The 22,100-nt window shown below is 35.6% G+C and overlaps 1 protein-coding gene across 1 annotated transcript in view; it reads right to left on the reverse strand.

Annotated features, from left to right (window-relative positions):
• Positions 1-22,100, reverse strand: part of LOC124101527 (mitochondrial Rho GTPase 1) — a 36,931-nt gene that overhangs the window by 1,316 nt on the left and 13,515 nt on the right. The window contains exons 2-8 of the mRNA XM_046457543.1: positions 19,253-19,311; positions 16,542-16,623; positions 13,150-13,193; positions 12,802-12,855; positions 12,596-12,648; positions 8,445-8,553; positions 8,054-8,155 (exon numbers count right to left, since the gene is read on the reverse strand). Of these exons, the coding sequence (XP_046313499.1) occupies positions 8,054-8,155; positions 8,445-8,553; positions 12,596-12,648; positions 12,802-12,855; positions 13,150-13,193; positions 16,542-16,623; positions 19,253-19,311 (503 nt within the window). The remainder of the gene's footprint in view (positions 1-8,053; positions 8,156-8,444; positions 8,554-12,595; positions 12,649-12,801; positions 12,856-13,149; positions 13,194-16,541; positions 16,624-19,252; positions 19,312-22,100) is intronic.

The following is a 22,100-nucleotide window of genomic DNA, read 5'->3' on the forward strand; positions in this document are numbered from 1 at the left end:
CCAGAAGAAACCCTAATATACACTTCCTAAGTAACAGAGTGCTTAAGTTGTTTTTCCAGAATCCACTCAAAGAAAATTTATAACCAGCTATTCAAAAATGGACCTATGCAGAAAAGCCAGCCCCATCAGCCAGTGACTTTTTTGAGGTTTAAAGCTTAACTTCCCTGCTACCCCACAGAACTTGATAACTACCTGGAAAAGAAATATACAACCTGTGAAGAGGCAGGATGACCATCTAGGCCTGTGCCCCAAACCCTAACTTTTCCCCTTCTTGCCACCCAGCCAACAAACACCTTCTCCCTTTCTTGTTGAGAGCCACAGCCAAAGGGGCTCCAGCAAACTTCCAGCTGCTGGCTGATGATTGGCTCACAGCAGCCCCAGCAACATCTAGCTGATTGGCTCCTCTGTGGTGATGCTCATTGGGCTGTTTCCCTGCCCTTTCAGACCACGGAGCTGCTCATTGGGGGACTTTTTTGGCTCCGCCCACGTGACCCAGCCAATCGGCCTCAAGAGCAGGAGGATTGTGGGAGGTGGAGAGAAGCTGGTGTGGGAGAGAGAGGCTTGTGAAAAGCCGGTGGTGGCAGTTGAGGCTCTGAGGGTTTTTCCTGAGAGGCTGTTTTGTTTGGCGTGTGTGGTTCTAAAAATAAAGTTAGTTTCTTTTGACAAGTGGCTCCTGATTGTGCCCAGCCAGACTGCGGCGTTTGGTGGCTCGCACGGGGAGTGACTGAGGGTAAGTGAAACTTACCATCTGGCAAGTGTGTGACGTCCATCTGCCAAATATGGTTAGGTATCAATCCTCTAGGATTGACTCCAAGATTAACTTGTGGTAAAAAGGTCACACAATTTTGACATTGTTTTATTATTTGTCTAGCTTGTTCCTTAGTTATTTTAAAACGCTTTTGTAAAGTATTAGCATTGACATGGAACTTTTTATGAAAATTTATAGCTTCTTCTAGTGTAGAGAAAATATGTATGTCATGTGTAGTTTTATCTGCTAAATCATTGCCCAAACTAAGGGCTCCAGGCAATCCTGTATGTGCCCTGATATGTCCTATAAAGAATGGATCTTTTCTGTCCCAGATTAGACTTTGTATAGTGGAAAGCAAAGAGAAAACAGTAGAAGAAGGGGAAATCCTACCAGCATCTTCAAGAGATACTATAGCATTAACTACATACTGACTATCAGAAAATAAATTAAATACAGAATCTTTAAACATCACAAAAGCTTGTAAAACTGCATTAAGCTCTACCTTTTGAGCTGATTGTTTGGGTACTAAAAATGTAAAAGTTTGATCAGGGGTAACTACTGCTGCTGTACCATTATTTGACCCATCAGTGAATATATTTGGAGCATTCATGATAGGTGTTTTTCTTGTCATTTTTGGAAAAATTACAGGATGCAATGACCAAAAAGACAATAAAGGATTAGATGGTAAGTGGTTATCAAATGAAACATTAGATTTGCACATGATTATTGCCCAAGTATTTAACTCATTAGCTAACTCATCAATTTGATTCATAGTATATGGAGTAATAATTTTATTGGGAGAAATTCCAAACACTCCCTTGGCTGCTTTTATTCCTTTGAGTATTAATTGTCCTACAGCCTCAGGATACCTAGTAAGAATAGTGTTAGGAGAATAAGATAAATGTATCCATAATAATGGACCTTCTTGCCAAAATACTCCTGTAGGAATATTTTTTGTTGGTAGTACAATAAATAATAAAGGCAAACTTATATCAATTCTATCCAAATGCATATTTTCCATATATGTTTCAATGATTTTTAATGCCTTTCTTGCTTCAGGCGTTAACATTCGGGGTGAATTTGGATCTGATGGACCTTTTAGGATATCAAATAAAGGTCCCAACTCTCCTGTTGGTATACCTAAATAAGGCCTTATCCAATTTATGTCTCCTAATAACTTTTGAAAGTCATTAAGTGATTTGAGTTGATCTACTCGTATTTGAATTTTTGGTGGACGGACCATGGTTGAGGATAATAGAACTCCTAAATAATTAATTGGAAAATTTAATTGTACTTTATCTATTGCTATCTCTAGATTATAATTTTTTAATAAGTTTGTAAGTGTGGCATAACATTCTAGCAATGTGTTTTTATCTTTGTGTGCTAATAATACATCATCCATATAGTGAAATATTTGTAGTTCAGGATTTTGATTTCTAAGTGGCTGGATTACTTTGTTAACATAAATTTGACACATAGTTGGGCTGTTAGCCATCCCTTGAGGGAGTACTTTCCATTCATATCTCTGATCAGGACCTTCATGATTCAGTGCAGGGATAGTAAATGCAAAACGTGGACTATCCTCAGGATGAATTGGAATTGAAAAAAAAAATCTTTAATATCTATAACTAAAACATACCAGGTTTTTGGCAAAGCAGACAACTGAGGAATCCCTGATTGAGCAGGTCCCATAATAACCATCTCATTATTAATGGCTCTTAAATCTTGCAATAATCTCCATTTACCAGATTTCTTTTTGATGACAAAAATGGGAGTATTATGGGGAGATACAGAAGGTTGTATATGTCCTTCTGCTAATTGTTGTTTGACCAGGTCATGGGCTGCTTGTATCTTTTCTTTAGTCAGGGGCCACTGAGGAACCCATACTGGTCTTTCTGATTTCCAAGTAATTTTGTCTCAGTGGCCCTTTCTGAAAATCCAACCCATGTCTGTCTGTTCCTTGATCTATTTGTATTGGTGCTGCTATACCTTGTTCTTGTTTTTCTAATCTTTTTCCTTTCCTAAAACCTTGTCTAGTCATAATAGTGGGTGCATTTTGGTTGATGTTATTTGTTAATGTCAAACCTAATTGATCTAGGACATCTCGTCCCCATAAATTTACGGGAAGATGATCCAATACATATGGCTGTATAGTTCCTTCACATCCTTCAGGATCCTTCCAATCTAATACCATTGCACTTCTATGGGGATTAGTCGCCACTCCTAGGCCTCGAAGCGTTTGAGTGGCTTGTTGTAATGGCCAATGATTTGGCCATTCTTGACGAGAGATGATGCTAAGGTCTGCACCTGTATCCAGTAGCCCATTAAATTCATGTCCTTGAATATTTAGTTTTAGCATGGGGCAAGAATCTAAATTTAAAGAAAGCATAGCCCAATCTACACCTGTGGAGCCTAATCCCTTGGAACCTCTTTCTACAGTACGACTGGAAAATTTATCATGTAGGCTGGGTATTATTAGTAACTGTGCTATTCTATCTCCTGGTGAAATTACTGATATACCCTTTGGAGAACTGGCTATAATTTTTATTTCACCTTCATAATCGGGATCAATTACCCCAGGACTTATCATAAGTCCTTTTAGAGTAGAAGAGCTGCGTCCCAATAATAAGCCTACTGTTCCTTTGGGAAGAGGTCCTTTCACCCCTGTGGGAATGATTTGAACTCCCATCTCTGGAGTTAGTACTGCTCTGGCGGAGGCGCAGATGTCCAACCCTGCGCTCCCTCTGGTTTGTCTGATGAGGGATCTGATGGACAATGTGTCCTGGGCACTACCCTGATGGGGTTGCTGGGTTCCTCCAGTGCTCCGTATATTTGTGGTTTTGGGCCCCGGAGCATTGGGCCCCCCTGTCCATTTTTTGGCAATGGAGCCCGATGCCTTTCTCCACAATATCGTGGATAAACACCTGGTCCTTGTTCGTTTTTTGATAATGGAGTACCCTCTATGGTGGTTTGAGAACGGCATTCATTAGCCCAATGTCTCCCTCTACGGCACCATGGGCAAATACCTGGTATTCTACTCCTTTGATACCTAGTTTTGTTAAACCCTCCTCCAATGGGGCAATTCCTTTTAAAATGTCCTGTTTGTTCACAATTGTAGCATGTTCTTGGCCTGGCATCTAAAGCCTGTTTTACTGCAGCTGCCACAATTTGCCCTTGTTCATTAATGTCTCTGGCATCTAAAGCCTGTTTTACTGCAGCTGCCACGACTTGCTCTTGTTCATTAATGTCTCTACATAATTTAATATATGTGTTTAAATCTTCATGTTTCCATGGTCTAATGATATCTCTGCACCAACGATTCGCTTGCTCATAAGCCAGGTGTTTTAGTAATGGCATTGCTTGTTCTGTATTCCCAAAAACTCTGGTAGCTGTTTGAATAAGCCTATCTACAAATTCAGCATAAGGTTCATTAGCTCCTTGTATTACCTTAGATAATTGACCTTGTAAACCTCCATGTCCTTGTAAAGTCTTCCATGCCTTAATTGCATCTGCAGCAATTTGTGCGTATACGCCAGGATCATATGCAATTTGTTGCTGCTGATCCTCATAAGGTCCCTTTCCTAACAACATATCTAGATTTCTCTGAGGATAACCAGCTGCTGCATTTCGCCTAGCCGTCTCCTTGCAAAATTCCTCATTGGCAACCTTCCATAACAGGTATTGTCCTCCATTTAGCACAGCTTTACACATATTAGCCCAATCTGCTGGCGTCATGTTCAAGTTGTTAATGGATTCGACCATGCTTACAGTGAAGGGTGCTTGAGGACCATAGGTTGTTACAGCCTCTTTTAGCTGCTTCACTGTTTTGAAATTTAAAACTTGGTAAAATCGCTGCCCTCCTGCCTCAAATACAGGGCATGTTAATATTTGAGATCTTGTCTCAGGATCCCAACTATCAACTGCGGGGGTTGGGGGCCTCCCAGCATATGGAGGTGGCGCTGTTGGTTGGACACTTACGCCCTCTGGTGATAGAAAGGTGTTAGTAGCAGTCTCCTGCAGAGGTGGTGCTGTTGGTTGGACACTTACACCCTCTGGTGATAGAAAGGTGTTAGTAGCAGTCTCCTGTTGTAACTTTCCCCCTGATGGCTTTTTCTGTTTTACACTTTCTTTCTCTGTCTGACTAGCTTGAGAGGCCTTCTCTTTTACTTGAATCTTTTCCTCTGTCTGACTAACTTGAGAGACCTTCTCTTTTACTTGAATCATTATGTCTTCTCCTTCCTCTACCATTGTCTGAACTGAAGGCTTTGGACTAAGCAAACAAGATACGAATGTCCACAATGGCAATGTGCCAACTGGCAGAGTCCCTGGGCTTTTCTTTTCTATTCTTTTTAAATCTTCACCATGATGGTTCCATTGTGATATATTTAACAACTCCTCCTTTTCTATATGAGAGATCTACTCACACAATAAATATTATTATTACATAATAGTCACATCTTTTTCATTAGTAGGTAAAATGTGGACAACATAGGTCACACAGAGTTAATCATCATTTAACATTTTAGCTCAGGTTTTAATTTTGAAATTGATGATTCAAATCTGTATTAAAAGCTTATTACTGGGGCTGGGCATGTGGCTCAAGCGGTAGCGTGCTCGCCAGGCATGCGCGGGGCACTGGGTTCGATCCTCAGCACCACATAAAAATAAAATAAAGATGTTGTGTCCACTGAAAACTAAAAAATAAATATTTAAAAAAAAAAAAAAAGCTTATTACTATTGGCCAGGCCTGGTGGCACATGCCTGTAATCCCAGTGATATGAGAGGCTGAGGAAGCAGAATTCAAATTTAGTAAGGCACTAAGCAAATTAGTGAGACTCTGTCTCAAAATTAAAAATATTACGGGGGGCTGGAGTTGTGGCTTAGCGATAGAGCACTCATCTCGGACGTGCAAGGCCCTGAGTTCAATCCTCAGCACCACATATAAGTAAATAAATAAAATAAAGGTATTGAGTCCATAAAAACAAAAAAAAAAAAAAAAAGTATAAAAAAAAAAAATAAAAAGGGCTAGGGATGTGGCTCAGTTGTTAAGTGCTCCTAAAATCAATTCCCAGTAACAAAAACAAAAACAAAAACTAAACCAAAAAACACTTATTGTTGTTGAAATAAAAGATTCTGGTATAAGCTTAGACTTAAAGCTTGTACATACATACGAATAAGATACGGCCTAAAGTTGAAAGTTTTATCTATTAGGCAGGTGTACCTAAGAAATGAGCAACAGATGGTGGTAGGTGTTTTACCCTTGCGGGACTAGGGGAAGAGCCAGGGGATTAGCAGATTATCAGAACTAATAATAGTCTTGAGAACAAAGTAGCAAGTAAAGAATTGAGAACTAATGGGGGAGTTTAATGTACCGCCAGACTAAGGCCTCAGAGGTAAATATAGTATAAAAGCACTTTCCAATTTCCTTTATTATAAAATACAGCACCTGACTAATAAGAATGGCATGTGTTTGTAATAAATATATCTACACCTACTAATTATTATGATGAGGCAAGTTTGGGAAATACTGGCTTAGAGTAAATCAGAAATAAGCATCCCAATTAAGAAATTGTAAATCAGGACTAAGGAAGAGTAAACCATGATCAGATTAAGGATAACACAAATTAGTTTTACAAGGTGTCAGCACTTTTTCTGTAAAGGGAAACAGCAAATATTTTAGGCTTTGGAGCCAAAAGGCAAAATCAAGGATACCATATAGGTACTTACATAGCAAAAGATAAATCAAATTTTCATCAAGTTTTTACTGATAAATTCAAAATATATTAATGAGTATAACTTTTCTGTATAGGTCTACTAATGAGAACAGATTTTATTGGAGGGATAATATTGTGCTTATTTGGAAATCAAAATTAGTGTTCACTACTGTGAAAATCAATTGCAAATGTTCATATGTTAAGGCTGATCTGTAATGAGATTTTCATCTTTTTTTATTTATTTATGTTTTTTAGTTGTAAATGAACACAATACCTTTAATTTATTTATTTTTATGTGGTACTGAGGATTGAACTCTAAGCTTCACACATGCTAGGCAATAGTAATGATGACAAGTTTTTTTTTAGTTGTAGATGGACACAATATCTTTATTGTTTTTTAATATTTATATTTTTAGTTGTAGTTGGACACATACCTTTATTTTATTTATTTTTATTTTTATGTGGTGCTGAGAATCGAACCCAGGGCCTCAAATGTGCTAGGTAAGTGCTCTACTGCTGAGCCACAACCCCAGCCCAATAATATCTTTATTTTTATTTATTTATTTTTATGTGATGCTGAGGATCAAAAGGGCCTTACACATGCTAGGCAAGCGCTCTATCACTGAGCTACAACCCCAGCCCCAAACAATTTTTTTTTAATTTTATGATTTTATTCATTTTAGTTTTTGTTTATATATGGTGCTGAGAATCGAACCCAGTGCCTCACACATTCAAGGCAAGTGCTCTACCAGTGAGCCACAACCCCCAGCCACCCCACTTTTTTTTAAGATAGATTTTTTCCTTAAAATAGTTTTTTAGTTGTTGATAGACCTTTATTTTATTTATGTATATGTGGTGCTGAGAATCAAACCCAGTGCCTCACACATGCTAGGCAAGTGCGCTACAGCTGAGTCACAGCCCAAGCCCATGATGACAGCTTTGATTATGTTCAAAACTAAATGCAGAAAAAATAAATTAACTGTTGTAAGGAACTTGGAAAAAGAGGGTTTACAGAGTGACTGCTAATGAGAACAGGATTACTTTTGGGAGTGATGAAAGGTTCTAGAATTAGATAATATTTGCATAATGTATTTAATATACTACAAATCACTGAATTATCTTAAAATGTGAATTTTATGGCATGTAAATATTTTAAAAATATAATCAGTTTTTCTTAAGTTTATGGCAACATATTATTAAATTTTAGATATTTAAATAAGGAATAACTGTATTTCTAGCTATAAAACAAAAAGGAGCATTAAAGTTATATATTGTACTCATTTCTAAAAACTACACAAAGGCTTGGGTGTAGCTCAGTGGTAAAGCTACCAAGAGCACTAAACATACATAATCCCCAGTACTACGATTGTTAGAAAAGCACAAGTTTTTTGTTTCTGTGTTAAGTTCAGATTTTATAATAGCAAAGTTGTATAAATAATCAGATAAATACTAAGAAAATGTTGCTATTTAATAAAGTAATAAATTTTGAATTTTGAAAGTTTAACTTTTGCAAAAAACACATAAGAGTTACTAAAAAGTACTATCATACTAGAGTTTCTCCTACATTCCAGTAAACAAGTCTGGTGGTTACCTCCTTCTCCTCTGGGCAGTACAGAGGCCCTGTAGGATGAAGAACAGCTTTCTGTGCATAATAAAAGAGCTCTGATATGTTCTTCAGGTTTTTTGCTGAACACTGAAAAGAAAAGGTTAAAAATTTTATACTGTAAAATCAATTATGAGAACAAAAAATGTATTTTAAAACTATCAAAATAAGGTGGCAGATTTTGTGAAGAAACTGAAAACTGCATTTTCCTTTGTGGACATCACAATATCATGTCTACACACAACCTAGTTCTGTTGTACTTGGGTTTACATGAGTGCACAAAGAGCAGAAAATTTATTCCATCACACATCACCCCCATTCCTATTCAGAATCTCAGGTTAGTGAGAATTCACCAATAATAAATTTTCATGAGGCATACCTCCACACAGGTTTCTATTTCTGTATACTGGTTCATGATGGGAAGGATGGTCTCCATGCTACTGTATTCCACCAGATCAGACTTGTTCCCAACCAATATCAAAGGCAGCCTGAAATGAAGAGGAATTGTAATAAGAAAGGGAAAAGACCTTATATCTACATTTAATTCACATCATAACTCAGAATTTCTAAGTAAAAATCTTATTAAAACTCATGAACTCGGGCTGGGGATGTAGCTCAAGTGGTAGCGCGCTCGCCTGGCACGCGTGCGGCCCAGGTTCGACCCTCAGCACCACATACAAACAAGGATGTTGTGTCCACCGAAAACTAGAAAATAAATATTAAAAAACTTAAAAAAAAAAAAAACTCATGAACTCTTACTATAGTCAGTTTCATCTAACCATTGAACACATATTTAATGGGTACCTATAATAAACCACAAACATATTAAAGACACAAGACAAGGAAGATCTCTTCCAATTGTAACATTGAAAACAGAAAATGAACAATAAGTAAATAAACAATTTTTCAATTCAGTAAGTGTTATGAAGGAACTGAAAAGGGGCACATAGGATAGATAGAGCACATGGAAGAAGTTAATTACAAATAGTAATCAGAGAAAAACTCTCCAACAAAGTAGTATTTGAACAAAGGAGTGAAAGACCAGATTAGAATTCTTTATATGAAGAGCAAGGAAAAGCTACCTGGGAAGAAGGGTCACCACATTCAAAGGCCTCAAATTGAAAAAAAAAAAAAAAAAAGATCCTGGTGGGGTCAAAGATGCTGGAGTGAAGAGATGCTGAGCAAAAGAGGTTATGAAAATTATGAAATGGGGCTGGACACGATCAAAGGCCAGACATATAGAACTTAAAAGCTGCAGTAAGGAGAGTGGAAGACACTGAAGGGTTAAAAGCAGGAGCATGACACGATCTGATCCACATTTTTAAATGCAATGATTTGTTACTTTTAAAACATACATACTGAAAGATACATAGTGTGATATAGTATGTTAGTTTGCTTCAAAATGACTCGAATGGGAGGAGTAATAGATGAAATGAAACTGGCAATGAGTTAATTGTTGAAGCTGGATGACAGATACATGGGAATTATTACACTATTCTCTCTACTTTTGTATATGTTTGATTTCTTTCATTAAGAAAAAGTTTTTTTGCTGGGCACAGTTGTGTGTGCCTATAATCCCAGTGGCTCAGGAGGATCATGAGTTCAAAGCCAGACTCAGCAAAGTGAGGGACTGAGCAACTCAGTGAGATTCTGTCTCTAAATAAAATACCAAAAAGAAAAAAGGGCTGGGGATGTGGCTCAGGGGCCAAAGTGCCCCTGAGTTCAATACCCAGTACCCCTCCTCCCATCAAAACAAAAAGAAAAAGCTTTTTTTCCCCTTTTATTTTCAGTATTGGGGACTGAACCCAGGAGTGCTTTTACCACTGAGCTACATCCCTAGCACTTAGTTTATTTTTTGAGATAGGGTCTCGCTAAATTATTGCAGGTGTCACTAAGTTGCTGAGGCTACCCATGAACTTACAATCTTCCTGTCTCGGCCTCCTGAGCCACATGTCACTGTGCCCACTTAGAAAAGGCTTTTTAAAAATCTGATAGCTTGGAATAGAGCATTCAAGTGAAGTTGAAGAAGAAATATTCAGATTTAAGACATTTTAGGAGTACAACTAACACAGATATTAGTATCTGATAAACACAGAAGCTGAAGGAAAGGGAAAAATATACAGGATTTTGGCTAGAGAAAATGAAGAGATTCCATAAGACATCGAAGATGGAGGGAGTTTTGTTTCTTGGTGGGAGAGTGGGTTGGCAGAGAATTAAAGATTTTGTTTTAGACAAGTGAAATCTGGAGAAGACTGTGGGAAATCGAAATAGGTTATCAAAGAGGATCAGTCTAATGAAGAACTGTTATTTGGGAATCCTACAAGACAGCTTGCAGAAAGCAAATTATCTTGCTGGAACTCGAAACTGCAATAGAAATCCTTGAAACATTTAGTTTACCTCCCTGCTATGACCATCATGCTTAAAGAAACTGACCCACTCTATTACCCAAATATTGATTCCCAACCAATCCAGAAGGTTTTCCAAAAACATAGTGGTTTATAATAACAGATGTATACAGAAATGCCTTCTCTGAAGAGTCCCTCCCAGAAATAGCTTAATGAAGAAGAACAAATATCAGGAGCATACAGGTATTGGATCCTCCAAAGGAGCCCTGTCCAATATAACATTCTATGATGGTGCGACTATTCTTTACCTGCCCCGTTCATTACTGTTAACAACTAGCCAGATGTAGCTACAAAGCTCCTGAAATGTGATTAAACATATTGAAGAAACTATAATTTTAGTTTTATTTAATTTTAATTTATTTAAAGTTAAAATGCCACAACTGACTAGAGACTACTGCAGTGGGAACCACATCTTTGAAGGGTCCACTCTCCCCTTTCCGTCTTGTCAATAAGTCACCATAAAGTTTAAAACCATGATAAGAAGGCACCATCGGAGCTATTAGGCATAGCACTTACAATGCCATCTCAGTCCAAAGTTGCTCTTCCATAACTAAGTAAAACAGATGAATGATCACATTAATCTGTTCAGAACCAGACTTTCAGCTGGGCATGGTGGTATACAACTTTAATCCTAGCAACTCGGGAGACTAAGACTAAGACAAGGGAATCAATTTAGCAAGGCCTTAAGCAACTTAGAGAGAACTTGTCTCAAAATAAAAAATAAAAAGGGTTGGGGATTTGACTGGGTGCAGTGGCACACTCCTGTAATGCCAGCAAACCGAGAGGCTGAGGCAGGAGGATGGCAAAGTTCAAAGCCAGCCTCAGCAATGGCAAGGTGTTAAGCAACTCAATGAGACCCTGTCTCCACATAAATTACAAAATAGGATTGGAGATGTGGCTAAGTGGTTGAGTGCCCCTGACTTCAAACCCCAGTACTCCTCCCTCCAAAAAACAGGGGTTTGGAGATGTGACTTAGTGGTCAAGCACCCCCTGGGTTCAATCTCCAGTACAAAAAAACCTCCAAAAAACAAAAAAAAAAAAAAGAAAGAACTAGGCTTTCAGAGTTTAAAAAGACAAAAATGCTCAACTGAAAATAAATTTTTAAAAAATTGAGTACAGGACCAAATGTGCTCAATTAATAAATATGAGTTTGAATTTCTTAACATTTAAGACTCAAATGCGCTTCATAAATGTTATTCCAATTAAATAATATTGCAAGAAAATATTTTGTTTCCATTTAAATTTAAAATGTTTATGCTCAGAACTACTATTCTGGTTCAGAAAAATACAGAATGCACACTCTCTTACTTTTTCCCTGTCATACTTATATCTTCCAAAGAATTACAAAGAAATCTTTCTTTATGAATTCCTAAAGAGTTCCTTAAAGAATTTATAAAGTACTTACATATGCATTATTTCATTTGATTCTCAATATAACCACATGTAGCTAAGACAGATATTACCCTTATCCTCACTTATACATGAGGAAACTAACAAGTCAAAGTCTACAAGCTCATAAGGGTCAAACCAGATTTCAAGGGTTATTCATTTTTTTTCAAAGTTCCTGCTCTAACATACACTACACTGTATACAATCAACTATAATTGCCCACACCGTGAGTAAACGATGATGCCCTATTTCATCAAAGGAGTACAAAATAGGACAGAGGGTTACTGGGGGTCTAGCACCGTGGTAGAGTACTTGCCTTGCATGTATAAGGTCCTAGATTTCAATCTGCACCACCATAAAAATAGAGGGTGTGTGTGTGCACACAAAATACAGGTGAGGATACACTCTAAAACTGAGACTTTCAAGCAGCAGTTTGAGAAACAAAAATGTAAGATTATCAAAATATTTAATCTGTCTGTATTTATGAATTATTAGCATAGTGCCGTTTCTTTGCTCTCAAATATACTTACTGCTTCAAGTGATTCCTCCCAAAACAGATGTGTGGGGATGTATGGAGGTATGTAAGCAGACAGATGAACTGACAAAGCATATGTGGCAAATGTTAACAACTGATGGATCTGTGAAGGGTTTTCAGATGTTCATTACTATTTCTCACATCTTTTTGGTAAAATTCCTATTTGAAATTTTTCAATATAAAGTTTGAGAGAAAAAATACCTGCTGTCTTTGTCTGTTCTTTCATTTATGAGAGGAATCCATCGACTTGTTACCTAAAACAAAAATGAACAAGAGCAAAGTCATGATGTAGATCATCATTAAAAATTTTGTCCTCTAATCATTAAAATTCTAAATTGAGGATCAACTTTGAAAGTGCTCCATTGAAATTTAACTAAATATAATGGGAAAAAATCATATATTTATACCTTATCAATAGAATGTTTGTTGTTAACAGCATAAACTATGCAGATGACATTAGCCTAGAAGAAAAATTAACAAATTAATGTCATTTTAAAATAAAAATACAAACATTAGCATTTAATTACCAACTAGTTAATATATTTGGCTCAAAGGCAGAAAAATTTTGAAGGGGAAAAAAAAGCTTACCCCTAAAGAGTAAAATATTCCTAAGGATCCACAATAAAAACATGTTCAAAATTAGCATCAACAACAAAGAATTGAAAATTCTTGCTAAGTGAGAAAATGAAAAAAGCACACTCTTAGGGTCATCACTGTTTTTCCACAAAAACATACAACTATTTTTTTAAACTTACCTGTGATATTTCTTGATGAAGTTGTTCATCACTCTGTTCTGCTTCTACAAGTGACAAAAAGTCAATGTTCACATTTTAAACACTTTCATTATAACCAATAGTCAACCTATAATACATGTGACACCAATTACTATCCTTCAAAATGCCATGGTATAGCTCTACCATGGTATACATGATAGAGCTAGGATAAGGAAGCAAAGAAATCAAGACTGGGTAGCAAAGACCAGAGTAACCCAGGATCAGAGAAAGTTGAACTAAGATAAGGAAGCTGGCTAATGATAAAAGACACATCCATAAGAAGGTAGCCGGAGCATAGAAGAGCAGAGACATTGTGTGATAAATCTAGGCCAGCATCTGATCCAGGGTTACAAAGGGTCAGGCAAAAGAGATCAGCAACTCAAGATAGAAAACTGAGTGCTTTAAAGTCGGAAGCTCAGAGTGAGTCTATATAATAGGGTCCAAAAGGCCAGGTGAGAATCTGGTCAATACAAGCTTACAATCTAGATAGCAGGTAGAAGAAATAATAACCAGGACCCAGAAGCAAAACTATAGCATGACAATGAAGAATCAAGCACATATTTCTAGCCAGAACTGCTCTCAAAGGGTATACATGATAGAGCTAGGACGAGGAAGCAAAGAAATCAAGAGCAATTAATTTAGATCATTTTAGGTTACATGTCTCCCCCCAAATGCCTGTTATTCCTCACAAAGAAACTAGTAATGGTATGTTATACTATGCTAAAAAAAAAAAAAAGGCTGTATATTTAATATTTTTCCATATGTTGAGTAGTCAACAAGGCTTCAATTCTAATAATTAAATTAATCAAATTATAAGGCTGTGTGTATCAAAAAAGAATAATTCTATAAATAAAGCTAGTTGTGAGGCTTCAATTTCTAGTATACTGCTGTTCAACATACATACAATGCAAGCCACATATGTAATTGTTAATTTTCTAGTAGTTATCTTTAAAAAGGTAAAAAGAGTCCATGCATGGTGGCGCATGCCTGTAATCCCAGTAGCTTGGGAGGCTGAGACAGGAGGATCAAGTTCAAAGTCAGCCTTAGCAAAAAGCAAGGTGCTAAGCAACTCAGTGAGACCCTGTCTCTAAATAAAACATAAAACAGGGCTGGGATGTGGCTCAGTGGTCAAGCACCCCTGAGTTCAATCCCCAATACCAAAAAAAAAAATAAAAATAAAAGGGGTAAAATTAATTTTTATTTAACCCAAAATATAAAAAATTAAATTAAAAAAATTAAAACTCCCACTCAATAGAAAAATTAATGAGATACTTTTACATTTTTTATGCTAACACTTAAAAATATACTTGCATTTTAAATTTTTTTTTTTTTGAGAGAGAGAGAGAATTTTTTTTTAATATTTATTTTTTAGTTCTTGGAGGACACAACATCTTTGTTTGTATGTGGTGCTGAGGATCGAACCCGGGCCGCACGCATGCCAGGCGAGCATGCTACCGCTTGAGCCACTTCCCCAGCCCCGCATTTTAAATTTATAGCACTTTATTTTTTGTTTGTTTTTTGGTACTGAGAATTGAAACCAGGGCTGGAGTTGTAGTTCAGTGTTAAGGCATTTGTCTAACATGTGTGAGGCACTGGGTTTAATCCTTAACACCACATAAAAATAAATAAATAAAATAAGTCGTGTCCACCTACAAATAAAAATTAAAAATTAAAAAATAAATTTGAACCCAGGGGTACTCTACCCCTGAGTTATATCCCCAGCTCTTTTTGTTATTTTTTAAATTTGAGAGATGAGGGCTAGAGCTGTGGCTCAGTGATAGAACACTTGCCCACCATACATAAGGTACTGGGTTGGATCCTCAGCACCACATATAAATAAATGAATGAATGAATGAATGTTAAAAAAAATTGTTTAAAAAAATTTGAAAGAGAGTCTCCCTAAGTTGCTTGCGGCCTCACTAAGCTGCCAAAGCTGGTCCCAAACTTGTGATTCTCCTGTCTCAGCCTCCTGAGTTGCTGGGATTACCGTCATGGGCCACCATACCCAGCTATAGAACATTTAAAATTTAGAATGGCCATAGGTAATGGACAGAACAGTTATAGTGTTTTATTTTGAAAATATATGGAATATCAATTTATCCAAAGTATTATCATTATATTTATATCCATGTTCTAAAAAGTTCTAGATCAGAAATAATTAAATGAATAAAATGTAAGTAGTATTATGTAAAAAGTTTTTAAGTTATTGAAAGCACTATAGATGTGTTTCTGATATATAAGCAAGTTGACAAATGTTTTACTTATTTTATTTGTGACAAAGGTTGATGATATGATTTAGATCCTAAATGTCCCCCAAAGCTCCTGTGTTGAAGTCTTGATCCTCAATGCAGCAGTGTTCAGAGGTGAGACCTTCTGAAGGTGACTGGATCACGAGTGCTCTGACATAATAAATGGATAATCCAATTATAGATTCATAGCTCAATGGACTATTGGAAGGTGATGGACACTTTAGAAAATACAGCCTAATTGGAGAAATTAGGTCACTGGGGATGTGCCCTTGAAGGGTGCATTTTGTCTCAGACCCCTTCTCTAAGCTTCTTGACCACCATGAGGTAAACATTTTTGTATCATGTGCTTTTATCATCATGGCTTGCCTCATGACAGGTCCAAAAGCAACCTTGCCAAGCATCCATAGATTGAAACCATGAGCCAAAGTATACATTTACTCCTCTTAAGTTGTTATCTCAGGTATTTTGTCAGTAACAGAAAGCCGACTAGTAAAGTTGACAAAAAATAAATTCAGAATTCAATATATTCTTAAATTCAGAATTCTAAATCATCAAAACATACCTGAATGGATAACAACAAAATTGACCCAGAACTTCTTTCTGTAAACGTGCCAATTTCAGCAGGGTAATGACTTATATATCATTTGCCATTTAATTTTCCTCCTTATTTTTTATTATTATGGAACCCAATTTGGTATTTTGGGGACACAGAACTACCAAATGGAGGCTTTAGGTAGGGAGTAGAATGGGGGATGCGGATTGAAAGAGACATTAGGGGAATATCATATACTATAACAGAGAAAGGACCATCTCTCTCTGATTTTTTTTTTTTTTTTTTTTTGGTACCAGAAATTGAACCCAGGAGCACTTAACCACTGAGCACATCCCCAGCCCTTTTTATTTTTTTTTTATTTTGAGACAAAGTCTCACCAAGTTGTTTAGGGCCTCACCAATTTGCTGAGGCTGGCTTTGAACTTATGATCCTCTTACCTCAGTCTCCCAAGATGCTAAGATTACAGACATGTACTCTGCTCAGCCTCTGAGAATTTTTAAAAGCTCAATAAGACTGTCTTCAGGACTATTAAACTAACTCTAGAGCTTCACCTACAAAAGGACATCCATTACCTGAGTAATCTACAATGTGTGTTGGAACTCTCTCGGGGGTGACGTCAGCTGGAATGGTGATTTCTTCTGCCCGAGGAGGAACCTTTTTTGCAAACAAACGCAGAAAAGGAAAAAATTAGGGGATATTATCAAATTCGTTAACAGATTATATAAATTTATTTATATTAGTCCCTTGTAAATTCTTATTTTAACTTTTTAAATTCTTATTTTTTTTACTCATCACAGATGCAAATATATATGAAAAACATATGGTAAAAACATTTTTTAATAGCATAATAAAAACTAAAAAAGGTTTTTCTTTTGAAAAACAATGCACATTTCTACTTATGTAGGTAGAAGACATATTAAGGACACTTTTTATCCGATATAGACAAAAACAATTCTTAAATTAATTTGGTGTTTCAAACATTAGTTTTTAAAATATATTATTCTCATTCTATTTTATTGAAGGCCTAAGATACTCTACAGACGAGGAGCTATGGTAATCCAACACAATTTTCAGGAGCTGGAGGTGTAGCTAAGTGGTAGAACACTTGCCTAGAATGTACAAGGCCATGGGTTCCATCTCAAGAACTGAAAAAAAATAAAAAAAACCCACAAAAAAACAAAGCAATATTTAAATTAATCAGTAAATTATCAAATTAACTTCTAGAAGTTAACTAGTTGGCTGCCTAATGTGCCATATGCTTAATAATCTCATTTTTCAGTTAGCATGTTGGCACACATATGTAGTTACAGACTCAGGAGGCTGAGGCAGGAAAACTGCAAGTTTGAGGCTAGCCCCAGAGACTTAGCAAGATGCTGTCTCTAAATGAAAATTTAATAAAAAGGGGCTGGAAAGAAAGAACCACTTAGCTCAGTGGTAGAGTGTACCTAAATTCTACCAACTGAGCTATATCCCCAGCCCCAAGACTATATATATATATATAAAAAAAAGAAAGAAATTAGCAAACAATTCTTTTTTTAAAATATTTTTATTTTTTAGTAGTAGATGGACACAATATCTTTATTTATTTATTTATTTTTATGTGATGCTGAGGATCAAATCCAGTGCCTCATATTTGCAAGGCAAGCGCTCTACCACTGAGCTACAATTGCAGCCCAAGACTATATAATTTTTAAATTAATTAAAAATCTCTTATCCATACTCAGGAGGGCAATGCTAAAATAGTTCTAAACTAAGTCAAATTTTTGCAGAAAACCTTTAGGTATTATACCTCTTTCCCAACTGACTATAAATTAATGTTAACAATTCCACAAATGAAAATATACTTCACTTCTCAAACTAAGTAATTACTTATTTGACTATCTTATTTAAGGGGGCAGGAAGCAAAAGAAACAATGAATGGTCATATGGTTGTTGTGGATGTTGAAAACACTATCATATGGAAATGTAATTCAGTGGGAAAGTACATATTTAGCATGCACAAGGCCCTGGATTCAATTCCCAGCACCAAAAAAAACTAACACAAGATACATCAAATTTCTACCTGAACAATGAAATTACACAGTTATTTCTACCTAAAAAAGAGCAAAGAAGGGGTAAATGCAAACTGTGTTACTAATAATAATATTATGTAAAGAAAAAAAAAAACAGAAATCATTTTCATTCTATTCCACTTATCCCATTCCCCATAGCAATAGCCTAACTTTTAGCTAGCAGCCTCTCACACTAGAACTTTGAAAGTGGAAATAAATATATACTGTCAGTCATAATAAAACCACCTGATTTTTCGTGGCACTTCACTATTACTAAGCTCATCTCATTTGTGATCCAAAACAATTCTTTTAGGTGAGCAAAGGAAGAATGAATTAGTTTCTTCATTTGTAAAATGAGGTAGGTAGATAAATGTTTCCAAATATGTGTGTTAGAATTCTAGTGGTTCTGCAAAAACACTCAAAAGAGTGGGCAGTGGAAAACAAGCAGAGATCCAGATTTTTCACCCTAATTTCAACTCACAGAATACTCATCATCTCTTTTATATTTGGGGCTTATAAGTAACATTTTATTTTTAAGAATGAGTTATACAATCTCATTATCTCTTTTAACTTCCATTTTACAGATGAGACAACTAAGGCACCAAGATGACAAATGTCCTAGACAAGGTCAAAAGCAGGAAACACAAAGGACTTGGTAAACTTAGATCTAGTTGATTCTTTCTCAGATATGCCTCTATAAACTAATATAAACCTTTAAAAAGTTTCATCTGGGGCTGGGGTTGTGGCTCAGAGATAGAGTGCTTGCCTAGCATGTGTGAGGCACTGGGTTTGATTCTCAGCACCACATATAAATAAATGAATAAAAAGTCCATCAACAACTAAAAAAAAGTTTCAACTGTTGAAAAGGAAACATTTTTTTAAAAGTAAGAGTTATTTCACTTTAACTTACTTTTGATAATTTTTAAAAATATTTTTTAGTTGTAGATGGATACCTTTATTTATTTATGTTTATGTGGTGATAAGGATGAATCCCAGTGCCTCATACATGTGAGGCAAGCTCTCTGCCACTGAGCCACTATTCCAGCTCTTACTTTTTTTAAAAAAGAAAGATGGACACAATAACTTTATTTTATTTATTTTTGTGTGGTGCTAAGGATCAAACCCCTCACATGCATGAGGCAAGCGCACTATCACTGAGCTATAACCCCAGCCCTTACTTTTGATAATTTTTAAAAAAATTCTAAATATGGAAAAGAAATCAAAATGTTTACCTCTTCTGGAAATTCTTCACTGACCAGAGACATAATGAGTGATGTCTTCCCAACTCTAGCTGTGAAAAGAAAAATCATCACTTTAATGAAAGTGTTTGGTTCTATATAAGCTCAAATCCAGCAGCCAGAGAGGAAATATATTACTTATTAGCTAAAATCAAAGGCATCCAAATTTAATAAAATATTTAAAAGCATACATAAACATGTACATACATATATATATGTATGTATGTGTGTGTATATATATATATATATATATATATATATCTGTAATTTTTAAAAAATAGTAATAATAAATCTGTTTCATATCAATATTAAAAAACCTCCAACGTTATTTTTGGGAGTTCTATATAAGAATCCATTGTATAAAGTTTTATAATTTATTAATGTGATTTCCCAACAGTGAACATTTGGATTGTTCTGGAAATTGTTCACTAACTAAGACATAATGAATGATGCCTTCCCAACTCTAGCTGTGAAAATAAAAATCGTCACTTTAATGAAAGTATTTGGAAACAATCCAAATGTTCACTTTTACAAACAATGCAGTAATTAGTATTTTTACAAAATAATTTCCTTGTAGTGGAATTTAAGAATTTTAGTTATGATGCATGATTTTTGTTTTTAATAGATAAATTATTTCTAAAATAAACCAATTTATATCTTCATCAACAGAATACCAGTGCTTTATTTCTTTACATTCCTACATTCTTTCTTTTTAAATATATTTAAAACAAAAAAAAAATCCTGTTACATTTTCCATTTTAAATATATTATCTTTAAAATCTTGATTTTTATTCTGAAATTTGACTTGTATTTACATAATTTTTATTATCATGTAATTACTTTTATTAGACATTCAATTGTTTATCATCTAAACTCTTTTGTGATTCCAGAGGAAACAACTTGCCTATTAGCCTCTGCCATAGTAGCAAATTATAATTTTTAAAAGTAAAGTCTAAATATGAAAGAATAGATATTTTTAGAGTTAAGAACAATCACAATCTCTTCCTAGATGACTAAAGGAAAGGGCTATAATCAATGGTTACACCACAGGAAGGAGAATGAGTACTGGTCAAAATAGCAGAGGATTTGCTATGAACAACTGAGTACTAGTGGACAGACAGATTAGATGTTTTAATAGATGTTTTCCAGCTCTGATTTCTACAAACCTTCTCTTGTGTGAGAAGGGCTGGGCCTTTTTCAAGTGGTTGACCATAAAGTGTGACTGAGTTCCTACTACATCAGTGAGTCCAAAGCCATGATCACAGAATTGCTAGAACCTAGCAGCAATGCCAAATTACATAGCTCTTCACAAAATTTTCAGATAAGGAACCTGGGACCTACAGACAAAATTTTCTCAAGATGTTACAAAAATATTAGTTGCAGATCTATCTGCAGATTGCAAAGTCAATGCTTTCTCTTATGCTATATTTTCCAAAAAATTGCTAATAAAACTTAATAATATAGACAGGAAATGGTGACTATATCAGCATATCACATACATAAACAAATATCACATAGTATAATTAAAATATTCACTAATTTAGCAGGGCAGAGCGATGTACCCCTACAATCCTAGCTACCCAAGAGACTGAGGCAGGAGGAGCACAGGTTCAAGGTCAGCTTCAGCAATTTAGGAAGACTTTGTCTCAAAATAAAAAAAATGAAAGGGGTTGGGGATGTATATCAGTGGTAAAGTGTCCTGGGTTTGATCCCTCATATAGCAAAATAAATAAACAACGATTATGCAAGTCACCATTTCATTGGCAACCAGATCTTGTTCAATTTTACTTTATTAAACTTATTTTGAAAAATTTCAGATTTACAAAGAAATTGCAGAATACAAAGTATTCATGTCTTTTACTCAGATTCCTCACATACTAACATCATTTTACCATATTTATATTATCATTTTCCCCCTCTCCCATCTCTCTATATATCTTTATTTGTATCTATTACAAATAGGTTTACATAAGACCCTTTGAAAATAAGTACATCTTTGCACATATTTCCTGAAAGCAAACTCCAATGTATATTGTTAACAGTAGGAAATTAACCACAAACACAATACTATTATTTCATGTGTCTGACCATTATCCTTTACAGAAAAGGATTTATTTTTTATGGTCTAAGAGCAAATGTTGCTTTTGCTGTCAATCTGAAAGAATTTCTTTAAAATAAATAAATAAATATATATATATATATATATATATATATATATATATATATTTTTTTTTTTTTAATTGTCGATGGACACAATACCTTTACTTTGTTTGTTTAGTTTGTTTATGTGGTGCCAGGGATTGAACTCAGGGCCTCATGCATGCTAGGCAAGCACTCTGCCACTGAGCTACAGCCTCAGCCCTGAAAGAATTTCTTAAATCTTTTCTTCTTTTCTTTTCCTTCCTTCCTTCCTCCCTCCCTCCCTCCCTTCCTTCCTTCCTTCCTTTCTTGTCTTTCCTAACATTAACATTTAAAATTCTTTTAAACCTTTGGGCAGGAATATCCCAGTATGTTTTTCTCAGTGCATCACAGCAGACAGCAGATGATGCCCCATGACTGGGGATGTTAGCTAGATCACTTGGATATGGTGATGTCTGAGGTTTCTCCATAGGAGAGTTATTATTTTTCTTTTGGTAATTAATAAGTATCTTGGAAGGAGATCCTTTGAAACCATGTAAACATCCTGTGAGCTTCTTTCCTATGGAGTTAGGGTGTGCCACCACCTTGGTTCATTGACATGTTCACCAACCAGGAAGCTCTCCTGGGCTTTGATGCTCAGAGGTTTTATAGGGGGTCTTGTTATGTAGATGTGGCTGATTAAATCATTGGTTAATATGGTTGA

Source organism: Marmota monax, unplaced genomic scaffold (assembly GCF_021218885.2).
Source record: "Marmota monax isolate L192 unplaced genomic scaffold, Marmota_monax_Labrador192_F-V1.1 WCK01_AAM20220418_F8-fsc01400, whole genome shotgun sequence".
Lineage (NCBI taxonomy): Eukaryota > Metazoa > Chordata > Mammalia > Rodentia > Sciuridae > Marmota > Marmota monax.